General features: G+C 38.1%; 1 protein-coding gene across 1 annotated transcript in view; it reads right to left on the reverse strand.

Moving 5' to 3' along the window:
* COL4A3 (collagen type IV alpha 3 chain) overlaps positions 1-23,877 on the reverse strand; it is a 55,200-nt gene that overhangs the window by 23,669 nt on the left and 7,654 nt on the right. The window contains exons 2-24 of the mRNA XM_030227119.2: positions 21,062-21,118; positions 17,963-18,052; positions 15,972-16,016; positions 15,449-15,493; positions 15,092-15,154; positions 14,329-14,382; positions 13,494-13,520; positions 12,820-12,897; positions 11,866-11,928; positions 11,356-11,391; positions 11,203-11,244; positions 9,741-9,818; positions 8,259-8,321; positions 7,947-8,003; positions 6,188-6,232; positions 4,749-4,802; positions 4,330-4,371; positions 3,550-3,637; positions 3,156-3,191; positions 2,671-2,835; positions 2,385-2,477; positions 1,572-1,667; positions 1,153-1,223 (exon numbers count right to left, since the gene is read on the reverse strand). Of these exons, the coding sequence (XP_030082979.2) occupies positions 1,153-1,223; positions 1,572-1,667; positions 2,385-2,477; positions 2,671-2,835; positions 3,156-3,191; positions 3,550-3,637; positions 4,330-4,371; positions 4,749-4,802; positions 6,188-6,232; positions 7,947-8,003; positions 8,259-8,321; positions 9,741-9,818; positions 11,203-11,244; positions 11,356-11,391; positions 11,866-11,928; positions 12,820-12,897; positions 13,494-13,520; positions 14,329-14,382; positions 15,092-15,154; positions 15,449-15,493; positions 15,972-16,016; positions 17,963-18,052; positions 21,062-21,118 (1,488 nt within the window). The remainder of the gene's footprint in view (positions 1-1,152; positions 1,224-1,571; positions 1,668-2,384; positions 2,478-2,670; positions 2,836-3,155; positions 3,192-3,549; positions 3,638-4,329; positions 4,372-4,748; positions 4,803-6,187; positions 6,233-7,946; positions 8,004-8,258; positions 8,322-9,740; positions 9,819-11,202; positions 11,245-11,355; positions 11,392-11,865; positions 11,929-12,819; positions 12,898-13,493; positions 13,521-14,328; positions 14,383-15,091; positions 15,155-15,448; positions 15,494-15,971; positions 16,017-17,962; positions 18,053-21,061; positions 21,119-23,877) is intronic.

The following is a 23,877-nucleotide window of genomic DNA, read 5'->3' on the forward strand; positions in this document are numbered from 1 at the left end:
TATGACATCTGTTTTCAAGTTTTTTTTTTTTTTCTTTGAGTTAAATACCTCAGAGAGGTTCTCCCAACTCTAATTTTTATTCTCTGTAATAGCATACTTCAATGAATAGGGTTTTGGGGATTTTTGTATTTTCTTTTTCTCCTGCTTTTACTTTTTTTGACAAGACTACGATTTCATTTATGCTACTACAAACAGGAATAATGTAGCATAATTTAACGAGTAAAACCATGGCACAAAAAGAAGGACTTTAAGACCTAGACAGAGATTTCTCTTCCACATTGGAATATTTCCCCAGGGACACTCTAAGTGCCATAGCTAGCTCTGCTCATAGTCAACTTCCCTCTTCCTTCTCTCCCCCACAGGGTACAAAGTGGGTACACTATCCCAGCTGGAAGCACACTGGGCTCAAGTGATCTTGGGCTCACAAACTCTGAGATGGTTTCTGGCAAAGCCTGTTAGCAGCCTCATTCTGCACCTGTACAGCAACCACCACAACAAGTACTTGTGCATGATTTTTTTATTGGACAGCACTGGCTGTACTTTCCCATAAATAATTACTACTACAGGCACAAGTCAGCACAACCAAATGACATGTGTGTGGCAGCAAGTGGCAGACTTCCTTCTTCATAACATTTCCCTGAAGGGAGTGTCCTTTGCACCCCTGAAGAGGCTATGATGAGAAGCAAGTTTCTCTGCACTGCTTGGGCTTTAGCAACTCCTGGGTATGTAGGAAACAAGAGCAGTAAGAAGTCTGACAAAGATCACAGCACACAAAAACCCATATATGCTTTATAGCCACTGCCATGATTATAGAATTATATAAAGGAATAGGAGGTAACTGTAGACTACCCATACCAGACAGAACAAGCAGCCTCAGCACTATGAAATGCAGCACAGGTTAATCACACAGGTATTTATTTACCTGCCTCACTGCCTGGGCTAACTTGCTGCACTGAGCAACCAGGCTCATGTAAAGCTGTGTGAGCCATTCATCACATTCTTGGCCTTGCCTCCCATGCTGACACATTCATTACTACAGGAAAAAAACCTGCTGAGATCACCCAGTATGACACTGCACATAGCACTAGCCATGAGGTTTCTCTGAAATAATTCTTGTGGGATCTGAATGTTCATCTGAAAAACCAGTCTTACTTGAGCCCCTGGAAGCCCTGGTGTTCCTGGAGAACCTGGAGAACCTTTTGGACCTGTTGTTCCATCTCTACCTGCAAAAGAATCAGTATATTTTGTAAAGAAAAATGAAAATAAAGACATGGATTTTGACAAGCTCCAATAACTGCACCCAGTATTCCATGTTCCTGTTGTTACATTGACTACTCATCATAGACTGAGCTGGCTTCAGGCTGCACCTAAAGCTTATCAGCACTCTGAGTTCCAGTCTTTTAGGGCTTGTGCCCATGTCAGCAGAGCGAGCTGCCCCAGGCTCTCACACTCGCCACCACCTCAGGGCTAGTTCAAGGACTGCAGGCTGCAGACATGCCCACACCTGATTCTCATGCTAAAACCAAAATCATTTGCACTCCTACTATCCTGTTAGGAACAAGATAATTTACCAGGCATGCCATCCTGACCACGAGGCCCAGGAGAACCAGGAAGACCAGGCATTCCCGGAATGTAGCTACAATCAGTACACACACGAGCATCATCACCTAGAATGAAAATAAATCATTAGATGCTCACAGCAAGTAATTTTCAAGGTTAACTAATCTGCTACTTACTTTGTTATAGCTAACACTTTTTGGCAAGGAGTGGCAGAATCATGGCCTTAATTTTGTTGGAAGATACTTCTAACACAGTTCTAAATTACCTGTGGTCAGGAAGTCAATCAGAACTGACTGTCATTAATTGAAGAGACAGAAACAATTGGTTTAAATTTCTTAATTTTTCAAGTCAAGTTTTTGCAAGCAATTTGGATACAGTCACTTTACTGATAAGCCAGATTCTAAGAGTGTGTAAGGGACATATGCTTCCAAGTAACAGAGCTCTGCAACACTCAGGGTCATTCTAAAGACAAGCAAAGGGCAAAGAGATTCAGCAGCTCCTGTGGGTGGAAGTTGCAGTGTCTTTCAGAGATGAAATGCCAGCAAGAACATAACAACAGAGTACAAAGCTCTACCAGTCTGTAGTAAGTGCTTGTTCCAGTGAAGACAGCTCTGTACAACTGTGCAGCACTGGCACATCACTGCTCTTCCAGTGGATGAAAGGGGAGGAAGACATCTCACTACCCCTAATGAATGTTCTTAAAACTCTGAACTCAGCAAATGATTTAAAAGGTAAATTAAATTTTAAAAAATCTAATGAGAATCCATGAGGATTACTAGAATGTACCTACTTCTCCTTCTGAGTGGCAGTTATCTGAGACTGACCTCTCATGCCAGTATCTCCTGGAGGTCCTGGAGGTCCTGTACACCCTGGCTCTCCAGGAAGTCCTGGCAGGCCAGTTCCAAATGTTACTCTACCTGTTAACAAAATGAGCATGGCACCATTACATCACAGCTTATTCAGACAATTCTCTACTTGCTAAGTGAAATAAAAAGTTGCAGGGATGAGCTGGAAACAATATTCTGATCCCTATGGGTCCCTTCCAACTTGAGATATTCAACAATTCATTTAAAAGAGAGAAAAATCCAAAACACCTGCAACTAGAAGTACCTGGTTCTCCTGGAGGACCTGGCAATCCAGCAGAACCAGGCCTGCCAGTAACACCAGGCAGTCCTGGAGGGCCTACTATACATAAGCCACTTTGTCCTCTCTCTCCTTTTGTTCCCTTTGGGCCAGGAAATCCTGGGGGACCTCTCATACCAGGTCTTGACACACCTAACCAAAGGGGAAAAAATAAGAAAACAAGAGTTAAAGAAGAAAAGGCATTTTAAAGCTAGGTAGTCTATAGAATGAGTGACAGACAAACACACCAAGTTCATCTCACAAATATTTTTTATCTTGAAATATGTTAATCAAAGTGAGAATCTGCAGACATTTAAAAATGATCTTTACCTGAGTACTTGACCCACCAAAGCTCCTGAGTGACAATAGTTTAGCACTTAGAGATATTTTTAAAGTCACCTGAAATTAATATTTGACCAAGTTGATTCAGTGTAACAGATAGGAAGAACAATGTATTTTATTATTGCAAATACCTGGTCTGCCAGCATCTCCAGGAGGACCCTGTGGCCCTGCAAAAGCAAGGTATTAAAAACTTGAGTTAAACCACTTAATACTCTACAAAGTCAGTGTTCAATAGCATTGAATACAACCTTTAATCTTTTGCATTTTAAGCTTAAAATTTAAAATAAGAATCTGGTTTTGCCTGAGTAGGCATCTACCACTCATGCAACTATTGCATACTGGCAATTATTTTTAAGGGTAAATAATGCTAAAAATCAGTCTCAGGATACATTTCAAGTCAGCAATTACATGTGAGTCTAGGAAATATTCTTGTAAAGGCAGAAGGTGGCTGAAAATGTAGTCTTCAATAAGCTGTTTGAGTGGACTGTTTTTAGTACAGGATTGTAATTCTGATATCCCACTCACCAGGCATGCCACGTTGACCTTTTGGTCCTGGAGGTCCAGGGGGTCCCTGATCCCCTTTTTCACCAACCACATAATCGTAATACTCCGTCTCAAGAGAAAGGTGGTAAGAAAAGAAAGAGTTGCAAGAATTAAAAGAAGCACAGCACCTCACACTGAACACTTGATTAAAGCAATGTTTTAATCTCATTCATAATTTTGATGCTCTGACACCACAAGTTCTTACTAATTACAAGCAACCAGAAACAAAATCAAAATTGGTATTAGCAGCAGTGTTTTTTTAGTACTCTGTCAAACACTTAAGCTTTTTAAAAAGCTATTTCTTCTGAACAATTTAGGCAGAAGGTTTCTCTTAGGTGCATGTGGGGCCTTTAGGAAAGCTAGTAGGGAGACAGCATGTCTAGACAGGGAAACAGTACTCATACCAACTTGCTTTCTTTAAAAAGTGTTCTTAGGATTTTAAAATTAAGGCCTCCTGTTCTGGAAGTGATTAGAAATTGATTTAAATATTAACTCCTATGAATTTTTGTAGCTGTTCTTTGACAGTCCAATCTCCTGCCAAAATTGCTGGATCCGGGTGAGGTCTAGCAAGGCACAGATACTGTATGCAATTCCATAAAAGAGAAGATCTCATCTGTGTGAGAATCACAGCAATATCAGTACTTTGAGAAAGCCATGCCTGATTAGAGCATCACAGGACATCCATTATTGCCTCATACAAACAATTTGGATTTTTATTATAAGGGTTTAGAAAAATGATGTATAAAGGAAATTTATACTTACTCGACCACAAGCTCCAGGTGGACCAGGGTTTCCTTTCATCCCCTTCATCAGAGAACAGAGACAGGTTTTTTATAAAAAACAATATATGGAATCACATGATCACATTTACCCACTGTTACTTCAGTTCATCACTCAAAACTTTAAAGAAAAACAACTGCTCCTGACCAGTCCGTCACCACCCTGTCTCTGTTCCTTACAAAACTATTCAGCTGCATACACCAAAACCTACAGGGCTCATCAGCAGACATAGATGGACACCAGCTCAAACACATGGTTTGTCACAGATGATCCATTCCCTATTCCTTACTTGTTATCTCTTAGGCCAAGTGAGACATATTATATACACATTGATAAATAATAACCTCCAAATATACCTTAACCTCATCCTCAAAAGCAATAACAAAACAATTGGACAATACCTTGGCTCCTTGCCTTCCAGCCAGTCCTGGCTTGCCCTGTTCACCCTTTTGTCCCTGCAGGTGACAGTACACAATTTTATAAGGATATAATCTTATAACTTTATAATCTTTTAGCACTGACAACAGTAAGATCTAAAATATAAAGCTTTAATCTTTCATGGTGATGGCAAAGTGAATGCAATTGGCTGAGGAGAAGGAACTGCAGTGAAAGACCCAGTTTGAGGTACAGCTCCGTGTCTGTGGGAAAAGCTGCAAGTGTCCCATCCAAAAGTGCATTTATTACAGCACACTAACAGTCCCAAGGGAAGCTGCTCTGCATGGCACAAGTCTCTGATCTGTGTTCCCTCTGCAAATTATTTCCGAAGGGGAGAAACTGAACACGATGCAAGAGTCTCCCATTCAACACCCTCCCCCAGAACTCGCTCAGTCTGGGGGATGGTGCTGATCTCAAGAGGTGTCGGCAGCACCAGGAGGGAAAACAGTGCAGACTAAGGCTTTCTGCAAGTGAATACAGGCAAGGGAGAGGGACTCCTTGGAGACTCATGCAGTTGAATGAACTACTAGTGAGTAAAGCTGAAATGGGAACAGGGCAATGACACAAAATTTTCTTTTTTGTTAGCTGAGGCAGTAGAGCTTTGTGGTCTGTCATCCAGTGTGCTTTGTCAGACTGGAATGTGTTTAGACTGCCTGTGAAGGTCATTTTAGCATGACAAAGATGATGTTATAGTAAGCTACATGTGCAATGGACTATTCTGGCAGTAAGAATTTTGGTAAGATATTTATAAGGTCACTGCAAATCTAATGATGTTGTGAAAGTAGAGCTGAAGTAAAAAGAACTAATACTTAACCAATTGAATACAGTATTTCAGACACATTTGAACAGCTCCAAGTTTTAAATTAGTACACAAATTAGACTATTTTGCTTCTAAAATGGCATATGTCAAGAACTATATGTTGACAAAATTACAGTCTAATAGCTATCAGGCATCTTGTGCCAGGCCAAGACAGCTATGACCCTGAAAATAACTTTTCTGTGTAAAACAATGTCTTTGATCCTAGTGATTAAAAACTATTCATTTTTCTTCTCAATTTATGTTAAAGGGAAGGTATAACTCTTTTGCAAAAATTTCAATGTGACTAACCAGAAAAAACTCAGTAGAATTTTGCTTAACTTGGAGTGTGTCTCAAACTCATTAGACAGTCAGCAGCAAGCAACAGGTCTTTTCATTTGACAGAGAAGCAATGACATCTATGAATGGAGCCTCTTTCTCCTGCACATAAATCTGTGAGGACATGGTGTGTTCCAAGGCCAGCTGCATGTGTATGCAAATCAGCATTTTGAAACACATTCCACAGTGAGAGAGCTGTGACAGGAAGACAGAATTGTCATAAACAGATGACTATCACTTAGAAAACATTTAGAAAACTTCCTTCATTACCGGTAAGCCAGGTGGACCTGGGGCACCTTCTTTTCCAGGCTTCCCCTACAAAGGAAAAATGTAAAATAAACAATTTAAAGTGAGGATATTACATTCAAAGAGCATAGAAACCTGATGCTGTGCACATAACTGTAAACTGCAAACTGTAAAAAGCCATTAAGGTTATTTTAAAGCATTCATTGATCATAATTAAAGTTCACAAAACTCTACAAAACAGGTAGTCAGAGATTCCACTGACATTGCTTCTCCTGTGGAGGATTATTTGTGCCAGACTCCAGCAGTACAAGGCTCCAGGCAAGTGCAGAAATCTTGGTGCAAAATCAGGTTCTTGCAGAAACAAGGCAAACAGTAAAACAATGGAGCAGCAAGCAGCCCTTCCCATGGTGAGTTTGGAAGGACACTGAAGGAAAACTCTCTGAACCCCATTTCCTGTATGGGACAACTTGAGGGGAAAGTACTTAATGAAAAGGAATAGGGAGTGAATGTCAAAGGTATCTGAAGCAGGGCAGAATATGGAAAAGTGAAAACCAAAGGAGGCAGCATGTCAGAGGTATCTGCTGCTTTCCACAGCTGATTTGGCAGTGGCTGCTGGGGTCCTGTATCTTATGTGGCAACAAGAAACAGTTGTTTAAGCAATTCATAACAAAATAAGGAGGCAAAGGGAAGGGACGCCAAAAATACTGCAGGACAAGGCTTTTTAAGCAGAAGAATGTGAAAGAAACACAGAAGATGGAGGATTAATAACACACTTTGGATAGTAAGAACTTCTAAAATGTTACACTAGTAACTCACATTGAAATTTTCATTATGTGTAGAATAATAAAAATAACAATCCAGTTTCTCTCTAACATCATCATTGTTATAGCACCATACAACTGAAGAAAGAGCAATCCTCAGGTTGTACCAGGGTCTTGTCTTGCTACCTTTCCTTGTGGAAAAAAATGTATTGCAACCACAAAAAGTAGGAGAAAAGTTTCAAAAATACATACATTTGGACTGAATGAAATATTTAATTAGAAAATTATTTTTTCTTAGCATTGCTTTCATAATGTATTCAAAATCTGTATTCAGAAAAAGTTGCAAAACATTTTGATTTTTTTTACTAATTTAGGGTTCTCCTTTGATTATTTATCATTAAGTTGTTATGAATTAGTAGTTTTAGTTACTAAGACCCTGTTTCTGTCATTGATTAGTTTTCATCTGAAAGTTTGAAAGGCATTTGAATGAAAGTAATACCTTTCCATTAATTATCTTCCAAAAATATATATATAATCAGGTAAATTGTATTTAATATGAATGTTTTTTTAATAAATAGTTTTTCATATACTAAGCTGTTAAGGAAGTAACTCTTGGGCAACTTACTTCCTATCTCCACACAGCTGCTGGTTGAACATACTAATTTAAGTCTGCTGCCTTAAGTAAAGATGGTGCTTTCTCTTCTACTTATACCTTTGCATTACAAAGCCAGTACATGTCTAGCAGAGCACTCTTTTACTAAGTTTTAACAGCAGAACCTTCATAGCACAAAAAAAAAAAAAAAAAAAAAGAAGCATACTCACAATTAACTGACCTTCACTCCAAGTACTCATGTAAGTACAGTCACTTGACTTCCAGCTCTTGTCTAGTTTACTGCAGGAAAGAGCTTTTGAATCTTAGCAAATTTGCTCTGAGTAGCAGCGAGACAAAAACTGGACAGCAGCAGTAGTTCAAAACTGTTTTTCAGAAAGGACTAAGACATGTATGCAATGTTTGCACACACCTGTGCTCCTGGTTCTCCTCGGTCACCCTTTTCACTTTGGGAATCACCAACTGGCCCCTGAAACAAAACCACACTGAGGATACTCATGTTCTTAAATTCACATTTTTAAAGTTATAGATATATTTTATAATTTTTATCTTTATAAAATACAGTTGGAATGCTATTAATAGGTATTTTATTCTATTCATTAGTTCTATTCTTGTTACTAAAAGTTGAAATAATTAGTATAAACACTGGGCAGTAAAGACTAGCATTTACTGGGTGATGCTATCTGAACATCTGGATTTAAGGGATTTGCTTTTGTTCACTTACTGTAAACCCCATTGGCCCTGGGAGTCCTCTTGATCCTTTTTCTCCTTTTTCTCCTTTTAAGTCCTATTACACAGAAAAGAAGAGCTTACTGTGGTGTCTTGGATTTTTCCATGCTTTCCATTTCAGTCTGGTTCTACAGATAGGAAATCCTTCTGTCACCAGCAAGATTCTTTGAGCAGAGATGGTTCTACTCAAACGATAAAGAAGCAGAAACTTTGTATCAGTGTAAGTCTGATGTTTGAAATAGAAACAGTTTCTGCACATTTCAGAATAGAGCTAGGTCAAAACAACCTACCTGTGACTGCATGCAAAAGGACTGCAGTAAATATCCCCACAAATGGCAGCAAGAAACAAACCCAAATAAACCTTTGTTGCTACACTGGAGCTAGAGTTACTTCCAAACATAATTGTAGTGGCTACCTACAGCATCCTTGTCTCTGTGGGTGCAAAATTAGATTATGCTACAGTGTAGCACCACTGGGCCACATCCTAAAGTCACTGTAAAGCCAAATGTCACTGTCTATTTATTGCCTGGTTAGACTCATGTGCCAAAGTATTTATGGAAGGAGTTTTGAGAAGTTTCTAAACAATAATGCCCAATGGTCCTGAAAAATTGCCATTATTTCATTATATGCCACCACAGCTGTGGCTGCTCCAGGTGCTCTGTATTTGATCCAAGCAGGGAGAGCTGGTGTGCCTAAAAGCTGCACCTTGCTTCTGCAATCTCTCTTCCCTCCTCAATTCAGTCTTGATGTAAAACTCACTTTTTTTTCAGCACATAATGGAGAGGAGCTTTGGCTGACTCCATAGATTAGAAGCAAATTCCATAAGAAAAATGGAATCAAGAACACATAGAAGACTTGTTCTGTTAATATGCAAATACTTATAATTCTGTCAGCTACTGCTGTTTAATTTCTATTTAAGGATACAATGCAAGAATTTTAATTCAGAAAGCAATACTTAAAGCTGAATCAGACTATTTCCTTCCATATTTATTGTCTTTCCAAAACTTTCCATTATTACTCAGGTTTCAGTAAAAGTAATGAGAAAACAAACTACAAAATGTACATAAACATGTTGTAAGCTTTTGTGAAACACTGGTAGCCCAGAGTCTGACATTCTCAATGCCAAGGCCCAGAGGTCAACAGGGCTGTGGCTTTGATAGCCATTCAGAACATCCATGTGGATTTGGTGAGGCAGAAGTGATTTACTCTTCATGTACTCAGAGATCCCCAGCATGGGGTACGGGTAAGCAAGAAGCATTTCACTCCCATGTGCAGATGGGCACATGAGCACACAGGCTCAGCCAAGCTGGCTCCACACAGACACTCCAAGAGAGCTTAGAATCTAATTAAACAAGTCTGAAAAACATTAGGATGGGTAAAAGGAAATGTTATCAGGGCAGTGGAGATGAAAATGTCCTCTCCAAGTAGAACCTAGTCAGATGGCTTATCTGAATGCAATGTTTAACAATTTCTCTACCGTCATGTTGTCTGGTCCAGTTAACGTCACAATGACAGTTCCTGGGGGTCCAGGGGGTCCAGTTAACCCAGTGTCACCCTTGGAAGAAAACAAAAACACACTGCTTGTAATTTGCTCTATTTTTCTTTATTTCAAATTACTACTACTATATTTTTGATATCATGAAAATTCTTCTGTCATTACACTCAGCCAATTATTGAGTTAACACTTACCTTTGTTTGCCATTTAAATTTCAGTAAAAGAGACATATGGAAGATTTCACCTTCCCCTAGCTGGTTATTACAAAAATGAATATGCTGATATCTGTTAAAGTTTCTGGAAAGAACTTAAATTTTTAATTCTATTTATATGATACAAAACTATTTTGAATCAAGCAAAAATAGCTCATTGACTACAATATTTATCTCTATTTAATTATGTCAATCAGTAAATTACATGAACTGTCTTTGGTGACATCCCCCAAACTGCAGTCTGGGTATTCCAGGGAGATCACAGAATCATGGTGCTAACAGACAAAACAAGCTTTCATGTGTCCTTCATTGACAACCTAAGTAGGGAAGTGCACCTTTTCATTAAGAATCTTTGAGAACTGGGAAAGTCCTCAGTGTGCTCTTTCCTGTGAACCTCATCAAAATAATATCCACAATTTTCAGTGATTTTAAGCCAGGAATGCTTTTGCATGAATTGGCATCAGAACAGCAAAGAATGTGTCACTCCTTCATAAGGAAGCAAGATATTCCATGGTCACCTGAGTTACTGCTAATGAATAACCAGGTTTATAGGCTTTTTTTTTTTTTTCCCAGAAAACTCCTGGCACATTCCTGATGGTGATTACAATGTTAAAACTGAATCTTGGCAGGTCAGTTAGCATAAGTGTGAGATGTCCTAATCTCTTGCAAGAATATTCAGATTAACTGCAGCAGTCTTGCAACTGCAGGCTGGGTGCTGAGAGACAATGTGGGCATTTGTTGTAATTCCTGGCTTAATGTCAATTACATGGAATACAAAGTAAGCACATGAAAGACAAATTATCCCATTTTTATTCAAAACCTGGGGGTTTTTTGTATCACAAGGGCTGACACTGAAAATACATTGGACAGAAGTTGTGAGACTACAAATGCTACATATTTACCACTGTTTATCTGCTTAGATAAGCATTTAGGAACAGTACACAAAGTACATATATTAATTTAATGCTATGTGCTAATAAATATTAATTACTGGCTTCTCTTCAGTGTCTAATCTTCTGTCTGGACGTTTATCTCATTGGCTCTTATGTGAAAACATTTTGACCTTAGAGAACATTGCCATGTTTCCATTTTTCAACAAAAGACTCCCACATATATACTGAAAATTTGCATTTTACATTTGGACTTCCCCAAACATTCCGCCATAGCAAATCAGAAAATGCAGAAAACAGAAACAAAACTTATAAAATGTTTAAAGCTTCTTATGAAATTACCTTCCTTCCTTTGGCTCCTATTACTTTCAATCCCATAAGACCCTGAAAAAAAATCCCCAAATGTTATTCTTTTAAAATTTTACAAACACTTGAACATGAGTTGATTCGTGTTACACATGAGTGGTTTTCATTTTTTCACCCATCTGAGACTACCTTAGGTCCAGGAGGTCCTGGTTTCCCTGGCATGCCCTACAAAACAGGAAAACAAAAAGCTCAGCTAAAAACTTACAGTCTTGTTCTCTGATATAGGTGTTTTGAAGTACCCAACTTGCACAGAACTTACAGCTCATTTTTACTCTTTCCCCCACCTTTACAACTGCAAGCCATTGTCAGTGGGTGACAGATTGTTCTTGCAGTATAGTTGCAAACAGATGCATCTCTCAATGTTATGCACATTAGTATTTGAAGTGAATTAATAGATAGCTATTTGAAATTAAAATTTATACCTACATGGACAAGGCATGTTTCTGAAAATATAGAAATTATCATGCATGAAAATAATCAACAGAAAAAAATCAGATGTGTGCAGAAAAACATAGTTTTTACATACACATGTTTCAAGACCTCAAATAAGTTTGAGAGAGTCAAGTACTTGTATCTGTGTAATCCCATAGGGTTTAGGGGAAAGCAAAGGTCAAAGTAACAAGTGAAACAAATTCATACTAAAGGTCCTGGAGGGCCCTGTGGTCCAAGTTCCCCAGGATATCCTTGAGCACCCTGGGCACCCTGCATATTAAAAAAAGAAACAGGAATAAACCTCCTGGCAAGATTATGAGCAAAATACAACACTAAAGTCAATTAACTGAATGAGAAACAGAGGAGCAGCTCTGCTTCTGAATTTCCTTTTCCTGTCTCAGGGAAACAGAGAAGTATAATTCTTCCTCACTGCTTCATTATTTGGCATATGTTTTGAAACACGAGAAAACATCTGTTCTAAAACTAAACTACTCAAGTGAGTAAGGATGTAAGTAAGTCTTCTGAGAAATGTGGACTCATAATCCATATGGTCCTATTAATGCCTCTAATAAGCCTTCAATGCTTCAAATATTCCATGCAATAAATTCTATACTTTAAAGCTTTTTTCGAAGAAATGGAAAATGAAACATTGTTGTTTTCTTTTTAATTTAATGCTCTCTGTTTATTCCAACAGTCAGTAGAAATATCAGCCCTGCCTTCCTGTGTAAATGTTCATTCTTGAAATATGGACCATTCTTTCCTTTGTTAGTACTCTAGCAGTTGAGCTGGTCTGTCCTGTTCAGTCTTAACTTTGATGGGAATTTTAGCAGTTGGACTTGATGGCCATTATAGGTCCCTTCCAGCTGAACTATTCTATTCTATATGTGTAGGGGTAAACTCATACATCTATAACCAGTTTCTCTCCCTACCTGAAGTACTGTTTTTCTGCAATCTGACTGGCCTGCAAACTGACTGGTTTTGGTTTAGAAATAAGTGACACAATTCTAAAAACCACTGTATCTATATTAAGTAAATAATACACTTAAGTCATGTAAAATACCAAACATTTTTAATACACACTTGTGTTATATAGAATGTGTTTATACTTATAACTGTATATTTTTATACATATCTATCTCAGCACCCCTTATTTTGAGTTACCTGGAGACCAGGCATTCCTGGTAATCCAGGATCACCTTTTGCACCATACTCTTGGCTATATCCCTCTGCAGGGTACCCCTGGACAATTAGATAAAAAGAAACATAAAAAGTTATGCTGTAGAACTCTGTAGTGCAACAAATCTTCTAATACAGTTTGTAGGGAAATAGGCAACATCAGAACTGCATAATGATGGAAACTGTCTACTATGGACAGTTGTACCTTTAAAAAAGATTTTATGAACCCAAATGCATCTTTTGTAAGCCTTTCAGTTCTGTTAGGAGCAGTCTTTTCAGATATACCTACACTACTCATGCACAATCCTTGCTTTCAATTTATTTTTGTTGCTCTTTATTGCTATAAAACACTCTAGAGAATCTACAGATTTCCATAGGAACTCAAACTGTTTGGGGGAGGAGCTGAGTTTTCTGTGTGCTTGAAAGTGTTTAATTAATTACATGCAGTAACAGTAGTTTGAGAAAAAAAAAAATTATTGACCATTTTGCTACCTGAGGTGAATGCTACTAGGACAAAGGAAGCACCAAACTTTGTGGTTGCTTCTTCTGGAAGAGGAACCTTCTGTTTCCCATGAATGGAGTTGTAAAGAGCAACAAACATACACGCAATTTGTTGATAACCAATAAATATTTCATGTAATATCTTGCAAAAAACTGACCTTCTCTCCTTTCATACCAGCAACTCCCTAGGAAGAAGAACAATCATATTGAAGCAGAAAAATAAAAGTGCTGAAATAACACACTCTAAATAGTGTCTAAGCTTGGTGCTCTTCAGGTGATTTATTTTCATGAGGAAGGTGCATAGCCATTCATGTTTACTGGGCCAGACTTCAATTTAAGAAAGGGCATATTGTTTAAAAATAGTAAATCTCACAGGTACAACTCTACAGTTGAAGCCAGAACAGCTTTGAAACCTGATCTTATTAAATGAATAAACAAAATCAGCAAAGCTGGTAAAATAAAGATCATATTTAAAAGTTATTAGATTTGAAGCCACTGGAACTTAAAAGACAGCATTCCTTTTCCATTTGTTTAAAAGAATCTCTTTCAAACACATTTCTACAGTGAAAAAACCCCAAATCCTGTGATCAAAGCAGTGTACCCAGAGTGAGAAGTTCTAGGTTTAATTCCTGGTTCTTAATGACTTAATTAAGCCATTATTTCCTCAAAGATACTTAGGCATGAACTGAAACTGCAATCTATTAAATATATCTTGGACACTTTTCGGGGTAAATTTTCATGAGTATCCCATGAGAGCTAACTCCAGTCAATGAATTTCATGTAGTCACTAGCTAAGAAGATGAGGCCCAACATGTAGACAATAAAGCATTACTTTTAACTTTGGTTTCTTTATCACACAGTTTCCATACTAATTAAATGGGGATACCTATATATTTCCACTGTTGTCAGTATGAGCTAACATGAGGCTTTACTCTCCTTCAGGGACTGGCTTTGTGTGGTAGGAATGCGCACAATCATGAATTTCACACTTACTGGAAGGCCTGGAGCTCCTCTTCGACCTGGAGGACCTGGAAATCCTTGGTCACCCTGAAAGTAGTATCAGTGATAAGGCATTTTATGGTTTATTATTTGGCCTGATTTTGTCAAATGATCACAGAAGTTTTCTATGCTATCACACTAAGTGCACTGTGAGTTCATGACCACCGTATTTTGCTAGAAGAGGATTTTTCTTGCATTTTATGCAGCTTGAATTCTACCCTAGACTGTTCAGATTAGTTCACAGTTTCAGTAGAAATCAATGATTTTCTGTAGTAGGGATTATTCTGACTCCTTTCGGAATGCTCATAGAGCAAAGAAAACCTGGCAAATCTGTTACTTAACATTGAGCCTTTTCACTTAATTACTTTCAGGATGTATGAATTGCCAACTGCAAGCTAGATACTGGCAAAATAAAATGGATTAACTATCTTCTTTATAACCCATTGCAACAAAAGGAGACGTTGGACAAAACTGATTAGGTCTCCTGGATTTAATGAAAAAAGTATTATCTGTCAAAATATCAAATGTTATTCTTTTCTTTTAGCCAAGGCCACTAGAATGTATTATTTAAGAATTTATTTTGCACAAAAAAGTAGCACTTTTCCTCTCTCTGGTCCCATGACACAAGTTTTTCTAGCTGATAAAGTCACAAAGCAAAACAAATCACAGCTGTGGATTGGGGTAAATTTAGATCACTTTTTGTCCATTCCCATGCACAGCCAAATGCAATCTCCAGAACATTCAGCTTGGTTTGTACCTTTGTGCCATTGCATCCTGGAACACCTGGGAGCCCAGGAGGACCAGCAGTTCCTGGTTCACCCTAAAAGAAGCATGAAAATTGACACAAGCTTTGTTTTTGTACATTCATATTGCCTTACAGAAACACTGAAAGAGTTTATGTTGGAGCAATGTTTCACAAGACTTGACAGATTACAATGTGTTCTTAAATCACCACAATGAATAAGAATTGCTGATGCCAAGATTTTTATCTCTAGGCCAATTGACAGAGACAATGCTGATGCTGAGACTAGAGTGAGCACGTTGATCTGAGGATAATTGTGTACTAAAGACTGAAGTAAGAGAGAAATGGTTAAATCAGTTTCATTTTACTTACAGGAAGGCCTGGAGGACCTGAAAATCCGGGTATTCCTGGGACTCCCTAATGATATTAAACCAGATAAATAATATTATGAATATTAAACAAAAGCTCATTAGGCAATGTTTATTTGATTACAGTCATGTTAAGAATGAATGCAAGTATGATTCTATTAAAAGATCATTACTTCCTTAACTCTTCTGACTGTGAACCAAGCATAATGATTACACACAGGTAACACACACTGGTTTTGCCCACAGGGAAAAAACCCAAACAACTCTTCATGGCATTCTAGTCTGACTTTTTCACTGCACACTCAAATATTAAATACAAACAACAACAACCTTGGATGCAAGGTGCAGCAAAAAGGGCAAAAGTTCTAAAAATAAATAATACTAGTGCATACACTGTGTCATAAATTTTAACCATACTTTGAAATCAGACATAATGTTTTGCTTTTATTTTCACAAATTATTGAACCAAGTTGGTAATTAGCATGACATTTAATACATGTAAGTTTGTTTAAAATACAAACACTTACTCGGATACCTTTGGGTCCAACTAAGCCTGTAAGCCCTGGAGAACCCTAGAGCAAAAATGGAAAGTGATGTTTTTTGGTACACTTCAATTGAGAAAGAGCACATAAATGTCAACAGGACACGCAATATTTTCAATATCAATACCAATATGTGCACACAAAACCACCTATATAAATAATAAATTATTGGCCTATTCCAGTCAATAAGGGAAACAAGAATTCCATACAACTTGAATAAACTATGGTGTCGTTTCTTCCCTTTCAGTGTTAACAGGGGATGTATCACAGAATGCTTCAAGCAGGAAGGGACCTTAAAGATTATGTAGTTCCAACCCCCTGACATGGACAGGGACCCCTTTGACTAGAAGGGGTTGCTCAAAGCCTCATCCCACTTGGTCTTGAACTCCAGGGGTGGGGAAACTGTTCAGTGTCTTACCGCCCTCCTACCCTCATAGTGAAAAAAATATCTATATCTCATCATAGGGAGAGATTGTATATCTCAATTGTATATCTCATTATACAATAACCATGTATGTTGAGAAAGCAACTGCTATGGATTTGGTCAAACTGAGTCCTGGAAGTGCTTCCCTGTGAGGGAAAAGCTGGGAGGTTCCCAGACAGGGGTGATGTCCACCAGATCAGATAGATGTATGTGCTCTCACCTGCACTGTTGAGCATGGAAAGGAAGCCCAGGAACAAGCTGAAAGGGGGCTAAGCAGGATGGGAGAGCAAGGCTGAAGGAAGCCAGCAAAGAACGCCACAGTGACACTGCACCATCTGCACAGAACCTGCTGGAATTCTTTCAAGCTGCTTAGAGCTTTAGTATTAGCAAAAAAATTTTACCATTCCCAGAAAGGAAATGGAAAATGTGAAGAACATCATAGCTTTTAAAATCCTGGGCCACATTCCATTTCAGGCAAGGTAGAGGCATTGGATAGGAGAGGCTCACTGGCACACACTACAACACATGGCTATTCAGGCTAACAGAGGTCTTCTTGCTAGATAAACTAGCCTTACTTTTTGCCATTCTTATAGAATTATTAGCACTTACTAGAAGGGAAATGCTGTACTAAACACTTCAATGAGTTCAGATAAAGGCCTCATCAACATGTATCAAATCTACATGAGCATCACTTCCAGAAAGTATTGCAAAAATAAGATATGACAGAATAATGCAACAATACTTAAACAAATGAAAATTATAAAACCCATTTGGTTAAATGGGTTTATAGTAAAGTGCTGTAGCCACATTAGTGCAGGTCCTAGATATGATCTGGTTGTGGCAGCACCTTCCTGATTTACACTGTGGCTGAGTTCACACCATATTTACACAAAAAGTAAGTTATTCACCAGAGCAAATTTATTGATAACAGCAAGATTACTGCTCCTCAAGACAAATTAGGCATAAAATGCTTTTAATTCACAATTTTTGGTTTTTCTACTCATGCAGGAGTTATTGAAAATTCATATTCAGCCCCAGTTTAGGCATACAGAAAAGAAAGCTCAAGCCACTGAAGGCACTCCATATTGCAGGCAGCCAGGTATTTCCTAAACAGGCCAAGATTCATCTTTAAAAACATGTTTCCCTTTAAATATTCTTCAGTCTATTTTTCATATTTGTCTCATTAGTAGCTTGTTTACTTTCTTTTCTGCAACAAGTGTCAAGATGTTAATTGATGCTAAGACAAAAACGGAGGTATGCTGCAAAAATCTGTCTAGACCTGTGTTCATTGTCTCTGGCAGTTTAGTCCAGCTGCTTTAGCACTGGCAATGGACAACTGACAACAAAAGCCCATGGTTTTATCAGCTCTACTCTGATGCAGTAAAAATGACCCTTGCAGCTGATGACCGAACAACATCCCTACCAAATGGGAAGCTCTGAGACAGGTTTTGGTTTGGTTTTGTAAAACAGAATTGTCTACACAGCCATAGCTAACTTTCACTATCATGCACAGTAGTTTCTCTGTGTCTCTCTGTCTCACATACATACCTACCTTTGGTCCCTGTGGCCCTGGAGGCCCTTCTGGACCAGGAAAGCCTCTTTGACCAGGTGGACCAGGAACACCAGGAAAGCCTTTTTCACCCTGTAAACATTAAAATAATTAAACTCTTCAAATATCCATGCATTGTCCTTTTGATAGCTTATTTCTGAGGCATTCATTACTTTCAGTACCCCTTGGCTTCCTGCTGCTGTGGCAGATCCACTGTCCTTGCCAACACTGACCCGTTTTTGTGGTCCATCTCTGGGCTGCCTCAGCCCCACATGCTTGTAAGTATGGCTGAGTTATCAGAGCACAAGATAGTGCTCAGGATTTTGTAGAGTACGGAAGTTAGCTGACAGCATGAAAAGTTTAAGAAAGCAGCTGATATGTATTCCTTATTACTATTTCTGTATTATGTTTAGCGACACAAATTGAGAGACTTAATGGCTGCTTGTCACAGCACATGCCACAGCACATGTAGCAGTTGAGACAGCCACAATACACAGAATATCATCACACAACTTCAGAAAGCTTCAACCCAAACAGGGTAGCACCTCACCACTTCAGAAGGCTGCAAGCATCTGCCCCTCTTGTTCCTTAGCCCAGCCTTTTATCCCCTCCTGTTGATGCCCTGCCCCTGTGTGCCCTCTGCTCCCTTTGGTGGTTGGTCAGTGCCCCTGGGCACTCCATGGCTCATTGCTGTCAGTGCTGCTCACCTGCTGTCACAGCTGTGCCCACTGGGGATGAGGATCCCACAGCCCCACCCCAATTACCACAAACTGTGTGCCTACAGCTTCTGCTGTACAGCAAGATCACTTCTAAACCATCAATTTCTCTTCATAAAAACCAAGGAAGAAAACAGTAAGAGCCAAATACAACAAAACCATTTAGACAGACTAAAACCCCTTGCTTTACATGACAAATATCTTAGTTTTTTCTGAATCTCAGAGATTAAGAAACCAAATTACTTTTTCACGTGTTTTATTTAAGATCAAATTCAAATAAATTAAAAGAACCAAAATTGAAGGTATGGAAACAGAATACAGAAGGCTAAGCTAGAGTGAAAGGGGCATTTTCAGTTTTTTAGTTAAATGTAGAAGATGCAAGTCTTAACTTGGTTTAAATGAAATGTTTCAAGCCTGGAAGCTCATGGAAAAGGCGTTTCAGCCCTTCAGATAGCAGCAATTTAGCATGCTCATTTTTACATCAGTGAAGAGGTGCTGGTTCAAGACCTTTTACATCACATCATGATATGGGAGAGAAAGAATGGGATTATTAATTCTCTCAGTGCCAATTTTCTTTTTGCCTTATAGAAAGTTATACAAAGAAAGCATGTGAACTTTTGCTGTGACAAAGTTTGAGTGTCCTACTCGATGTACAAGACAGGAGCCAAGAGATGTCTCTGGGAAGCCAGAATATTCTGGCTTTTCCCTGCACCAATTCTTACTTCTCAAAATCCCACAAACTCATCAGATTTTAAATAGTTTCTGAATGAAATAAAAAACATAAAAATAGTAATTATATATATTTGTATCTCTCAAGATAGAATGTAATCCCATAATACTTTGACACATATAAAATAGGAATTGTATTATAAAACGTGTGTGAGATCTATATAATAAATCGGCATAGCTTTATATAAAAAATAGTTTATTTCCATTGTATGTTCTGCAGCAGCATCCCAAGGTAGGAGGATGAGTGCTATCCCAGGAGGAGCCGCTGGAGGGGGTTCGGTACCAGCTCCCAGGAAAACCAAACTCCACCTGCCTGCCCGTGCCAAGAGCCACGCGGTGCTGCCTGAATCCAGCGCAGCACTGCGCCCTCCCGACAGCTTCACGGCCCTCTCTACAGAAAAGGCAATTTGAGCTACACTTTCTTCCTGGCAGATCAACAAGATCTGAGGGTTTTCAGGTTGGAAAATTCTAAACACTGAATCATCACCAAAACATGTTGATTAATGTCATTATCCTGATTTTCTGCATGTAAAACTTCATCAGTCTAAACAATTATTTACTCTTAGCCTCAAATTGCTCTGTTATTTTCCATGGAACTGATAAGGACAAGTTGTGGGTGTCCATTCTTATTAATATTTCTCTTTTAGTGGGCAGCTTATTTTTTTCTAGGTTTTCAACTGGTTTCAATTTCACTGTTAAAGACAAAGTCAGGTTAGACCAACTAGTAATATGAAAAATAAACAGGGAGATTTTACTAAAAATATTAGTATTCTCCTTTCCCACTTATTAATACATATTTTAATAATGAGCATATTTACTTCCAAATAAATTTTCTCCAACTTCATAAAAGCAGATGGGACCAATCAGTGGGACTAATCACAATCCTAGATCTTTATAGATGTCTGAAATCTGTTGCCAAGATTTAGTATGGCAGCTTCTGTGTTCATGGCTCACCTAAATTGCAACTATGACTTCTTCAATAATGCCCCTTTCATTTGTGAATCAATTGTTCTTCCAACTGCGAGCAGGAGTTCCAAAGAATTTTTGGCATTTGTGTAATTTAGGTTTGTCTAAAAGCCACTCAGAGCCTCTGCCAAGCTGCTATTGGCAACAGGCAGTGCTGTGGATCTGTTACTGCTGATGGATTTGCTGCTTCTTCAGTGCTGGCAAGGTGTTTGTGATTAGGACCCAGAAACTCATGCCCTGCTTCATCTGCAAGAAGTTTATCTGTTTCATGCCAGTGTGTGCAGCTTTCCTTCAGGAACTGGCAAAGGGGGGCAGGCAGGAAAGAGGTGGAAAGAGGGAAGCACTGAACATGAGACTCCTGATGGCATGATGAAATTTATAACAGGAGAGCAGCTGCCAAGGTAATGGCATTTGTTAGGGGTTAGTGAAAGAGACCTGGTGTTTCTGGGCAGTTGTTCTGCTGGTGTCCAAACATCATACAATGGTGTAAAAATAATAATGCAGGAAAAAAAATCAGTTGAAAAGGCTTAGTTAAACGGTTTCCCCAAAGTTACCAGAACTTTGTAAGGTAATCATTCTCTGTACACTCTGTTGGCAAAATACCATCCTGCACTAAATTCACTCACTGTATCAACTGAGGTAATCCACCAACAATTTCCAAGTATATAAAGTAATAATAATCTGTTCTTACCTTACTACCTTTTGTGCTATCACAAAAGCAGGGGCTTTTACCTTTGCATACACAGTTCTGAAAAACAAAAATACAAACGTTATAATACAATTATTTTTCTCACTAAATTTTTTGGAGAGAGGTAAGTAAGATCTCAGTGGTTTTAGTAAGTAATTATTTCCCAAATAATACAACTTTTAAAAAAATGTTTGTGAAGAGGCAATTCACAACAGTGGCAAAGATCTCACTACTCCTCTGTCTTGTCTGTTGAGAGAAAGAAGGGCATTAGTGAGATCTTGCAGACAGAACTAACTTCCCCCTACAGTTTCTCACACTACAACAGTCACAGTGTTTCAAACTTGTAACTTTTTTCTCTCTTTTATGATGAAGGAAAGATGCTGCAAGCAGCTGCTGCTCTCTATGGACCTGACAATTCCTGACAGTTGCTGCTTCTCTTTTAGGTGGCTGAACTTAGGTGAGATGATGTCATCTATCAATTTAAAAACAGCTGCAGGGAGCATTCCTTCACTGAACAGATATTTAAACATTTATTTACAAAATAAAGCAGAAATTGAAATCAGTTGGCTATGAAAGGCAAATCCTCAAGAAATTAATGTGTTTGCCTCTGATTTATAGACAGATCAATAGGTGGCTACTTGATATTTCAAGCTAGATTTCTAAAGAAATGCAAACATTAGTTAATTCTTTGTCATATTTAAAGAAGACTCACTCTTACTGTGATCTGACAGCTAAAATTCAAGTGGTACTGCATCAGAAATTTGGAAAACAAAGTATTATGTGAAACAGAAACCATCTAACTATGCTACCTTTACTATCATATTAATCAATATGATTATATCACCAGGGATACAAGAATTAACAACAAACAGTATCCTGATTTCTCCTTGGTGAGACCAATCAGTCTGGTACTGGGTAATCTAAATTCATCAAGTCAAGTATATGACAGATATTTTAAGTCTTTAAGCATCAATACAAGAGGATAAAGTGATGTACATCTCAAAATAAATTAAATAAACTGATTTTCTTGTTCCTTATATAATGACAGTACCTTGCATCCCAAAGCATTCTCTTCAAAACTGATTATCATATAATCAGTCTGCTAAGCAATATCAAAAGGGCAGTTGCTCAAGATAAGATGTATACACAGATATATACCATTATAATTCTACAGACCTTTATGGAGTTGTACCTTATTCCTGCCTGTGAAAGCAAACTAGAAGCAGATCTTTCCAGCATCTGAATGCAAAGCACTCAGAGATGTAGAGAAATCCAAAAATGAAATTACTCTCCCATAACAGGTATAATCTGCAGAAGATTTGATGTGTGCAGATACAGAACAAACCCTTTTATCTTATAGTCAAATATGATCCAATGTGAAGAGGAATGCATGAACACGTAGAAAATTATGACACTATACAATTAATCTAAGTTAATAAACTATTGAAAGAAAGAGAGCCTTTGCTCTTCAAGAAGTCAGAATGCTTAGAATGTGTTTAATTTGCCATTAGTAAGCTTTCAGATCTATTTAGGTCTTTTTGTGTACACATATCACTCTAAACTAAACTGAAAAGACCAATGATTTAACATTACACAGTCAGTTAGCTGGATAATACTAAATGTTTTGGCATATGATTTTTTATGTAAGATTAGATTACGCCTTCTGTACAGGAGCTTTGAACCAAAAAATCATTGCTCACTTATACTGCAGGATGCTTTCACATCCTTCCAAGATGCCTGCAGCTCCTTTATCAAAGGATCATAAAAACCCAATATGATGTTTCCAGGTTATAAGATAGGGAAAGTGAATATTAGGTATCAACAGTTTATTCAAATTCTCACAATAACATCTACATAAGCAAGTGTATTAACCAAAGCCACAGTTTTACTGCATGTTTTTTGGTTTTGAGATTTTCATAGTAATAATTTACATTTCTTTCAAATATTTAGATGAAGAATATTTTTGATCAAAAATCTAGGTCAAAGGATACAGCCAGATCATTATATGATTACCAAATCAAATCAATTTACCAATGAACCAAAATTAAAGCCCCACAGCACTAGGAGTTATTTACAGAGAAGCTCTTCTCCAAAGTGTTTTTAGTGACAGTTACAGTGTTATATTAAACAAATACATCATTCCAGTAGTCCATGTTGAGGCACATTTACTGCACTGGTTAATTTTTGTTCAGGGGGTGCATCCTTATCTATAACACTGAACTGCCCTTCCCACACTATGGGGTTGGATTCTATAGGGCTCTGACCTCTTCCTGCTCCTGATTCAGAGAGTAACTTTAACCACTGCTTAGAAAGTATTCCAGTCCTCTCCTTCACATAATCCCTCAAAGAAATGACACAGAAAGTAGAAAAAAATAACACACTGCAGACTATAATGTCACCCATACAAAGGTTAATGTAGATTGAGCATGGCACTGCTACTCCAGCCACTGCAGTGGTGGCAACTTAATTTGGAGAGAATCTTACAGATTGAGATGAAAGCTGAGATTAAATTAATTGTAATGTGTAGGAATATAGTAATGTGGCTGAAGTGGGGCTTAAGCTTACACTTTTGGCCTGACTGGTCTTTAATTTCATGGGTGAACTCCACTGATGCCCAAAGTAAATCCTGGTTAACATAAATCAAAGATGACTGTGCAACATGAGGTATTTTAAAATGAATTAAAAGCAGTGCAGGTGATATCCATTAATTACTCTGGACAGTAAAAATAGCCCAGGTGTCTCTCAAGTGGGTGATGAAGCTGTTGCTCTCCTTCACTGATTGCTCTAACTGCTGATCAGACTTATTTTTTAAAATACAT

This window comes from Serinus canaria, chromosome 9, assembly GCF_022539315.1.
Source record: "Serinus canaria isolate serCan28SL12 chromosome 9, serCan2020, whole genome shotgun sequence".
NCBI lineage: Eukaryota > Metazoa > Chordata > Aves > Passeriformes > Fringillidae > Serinus > Serinus canaria.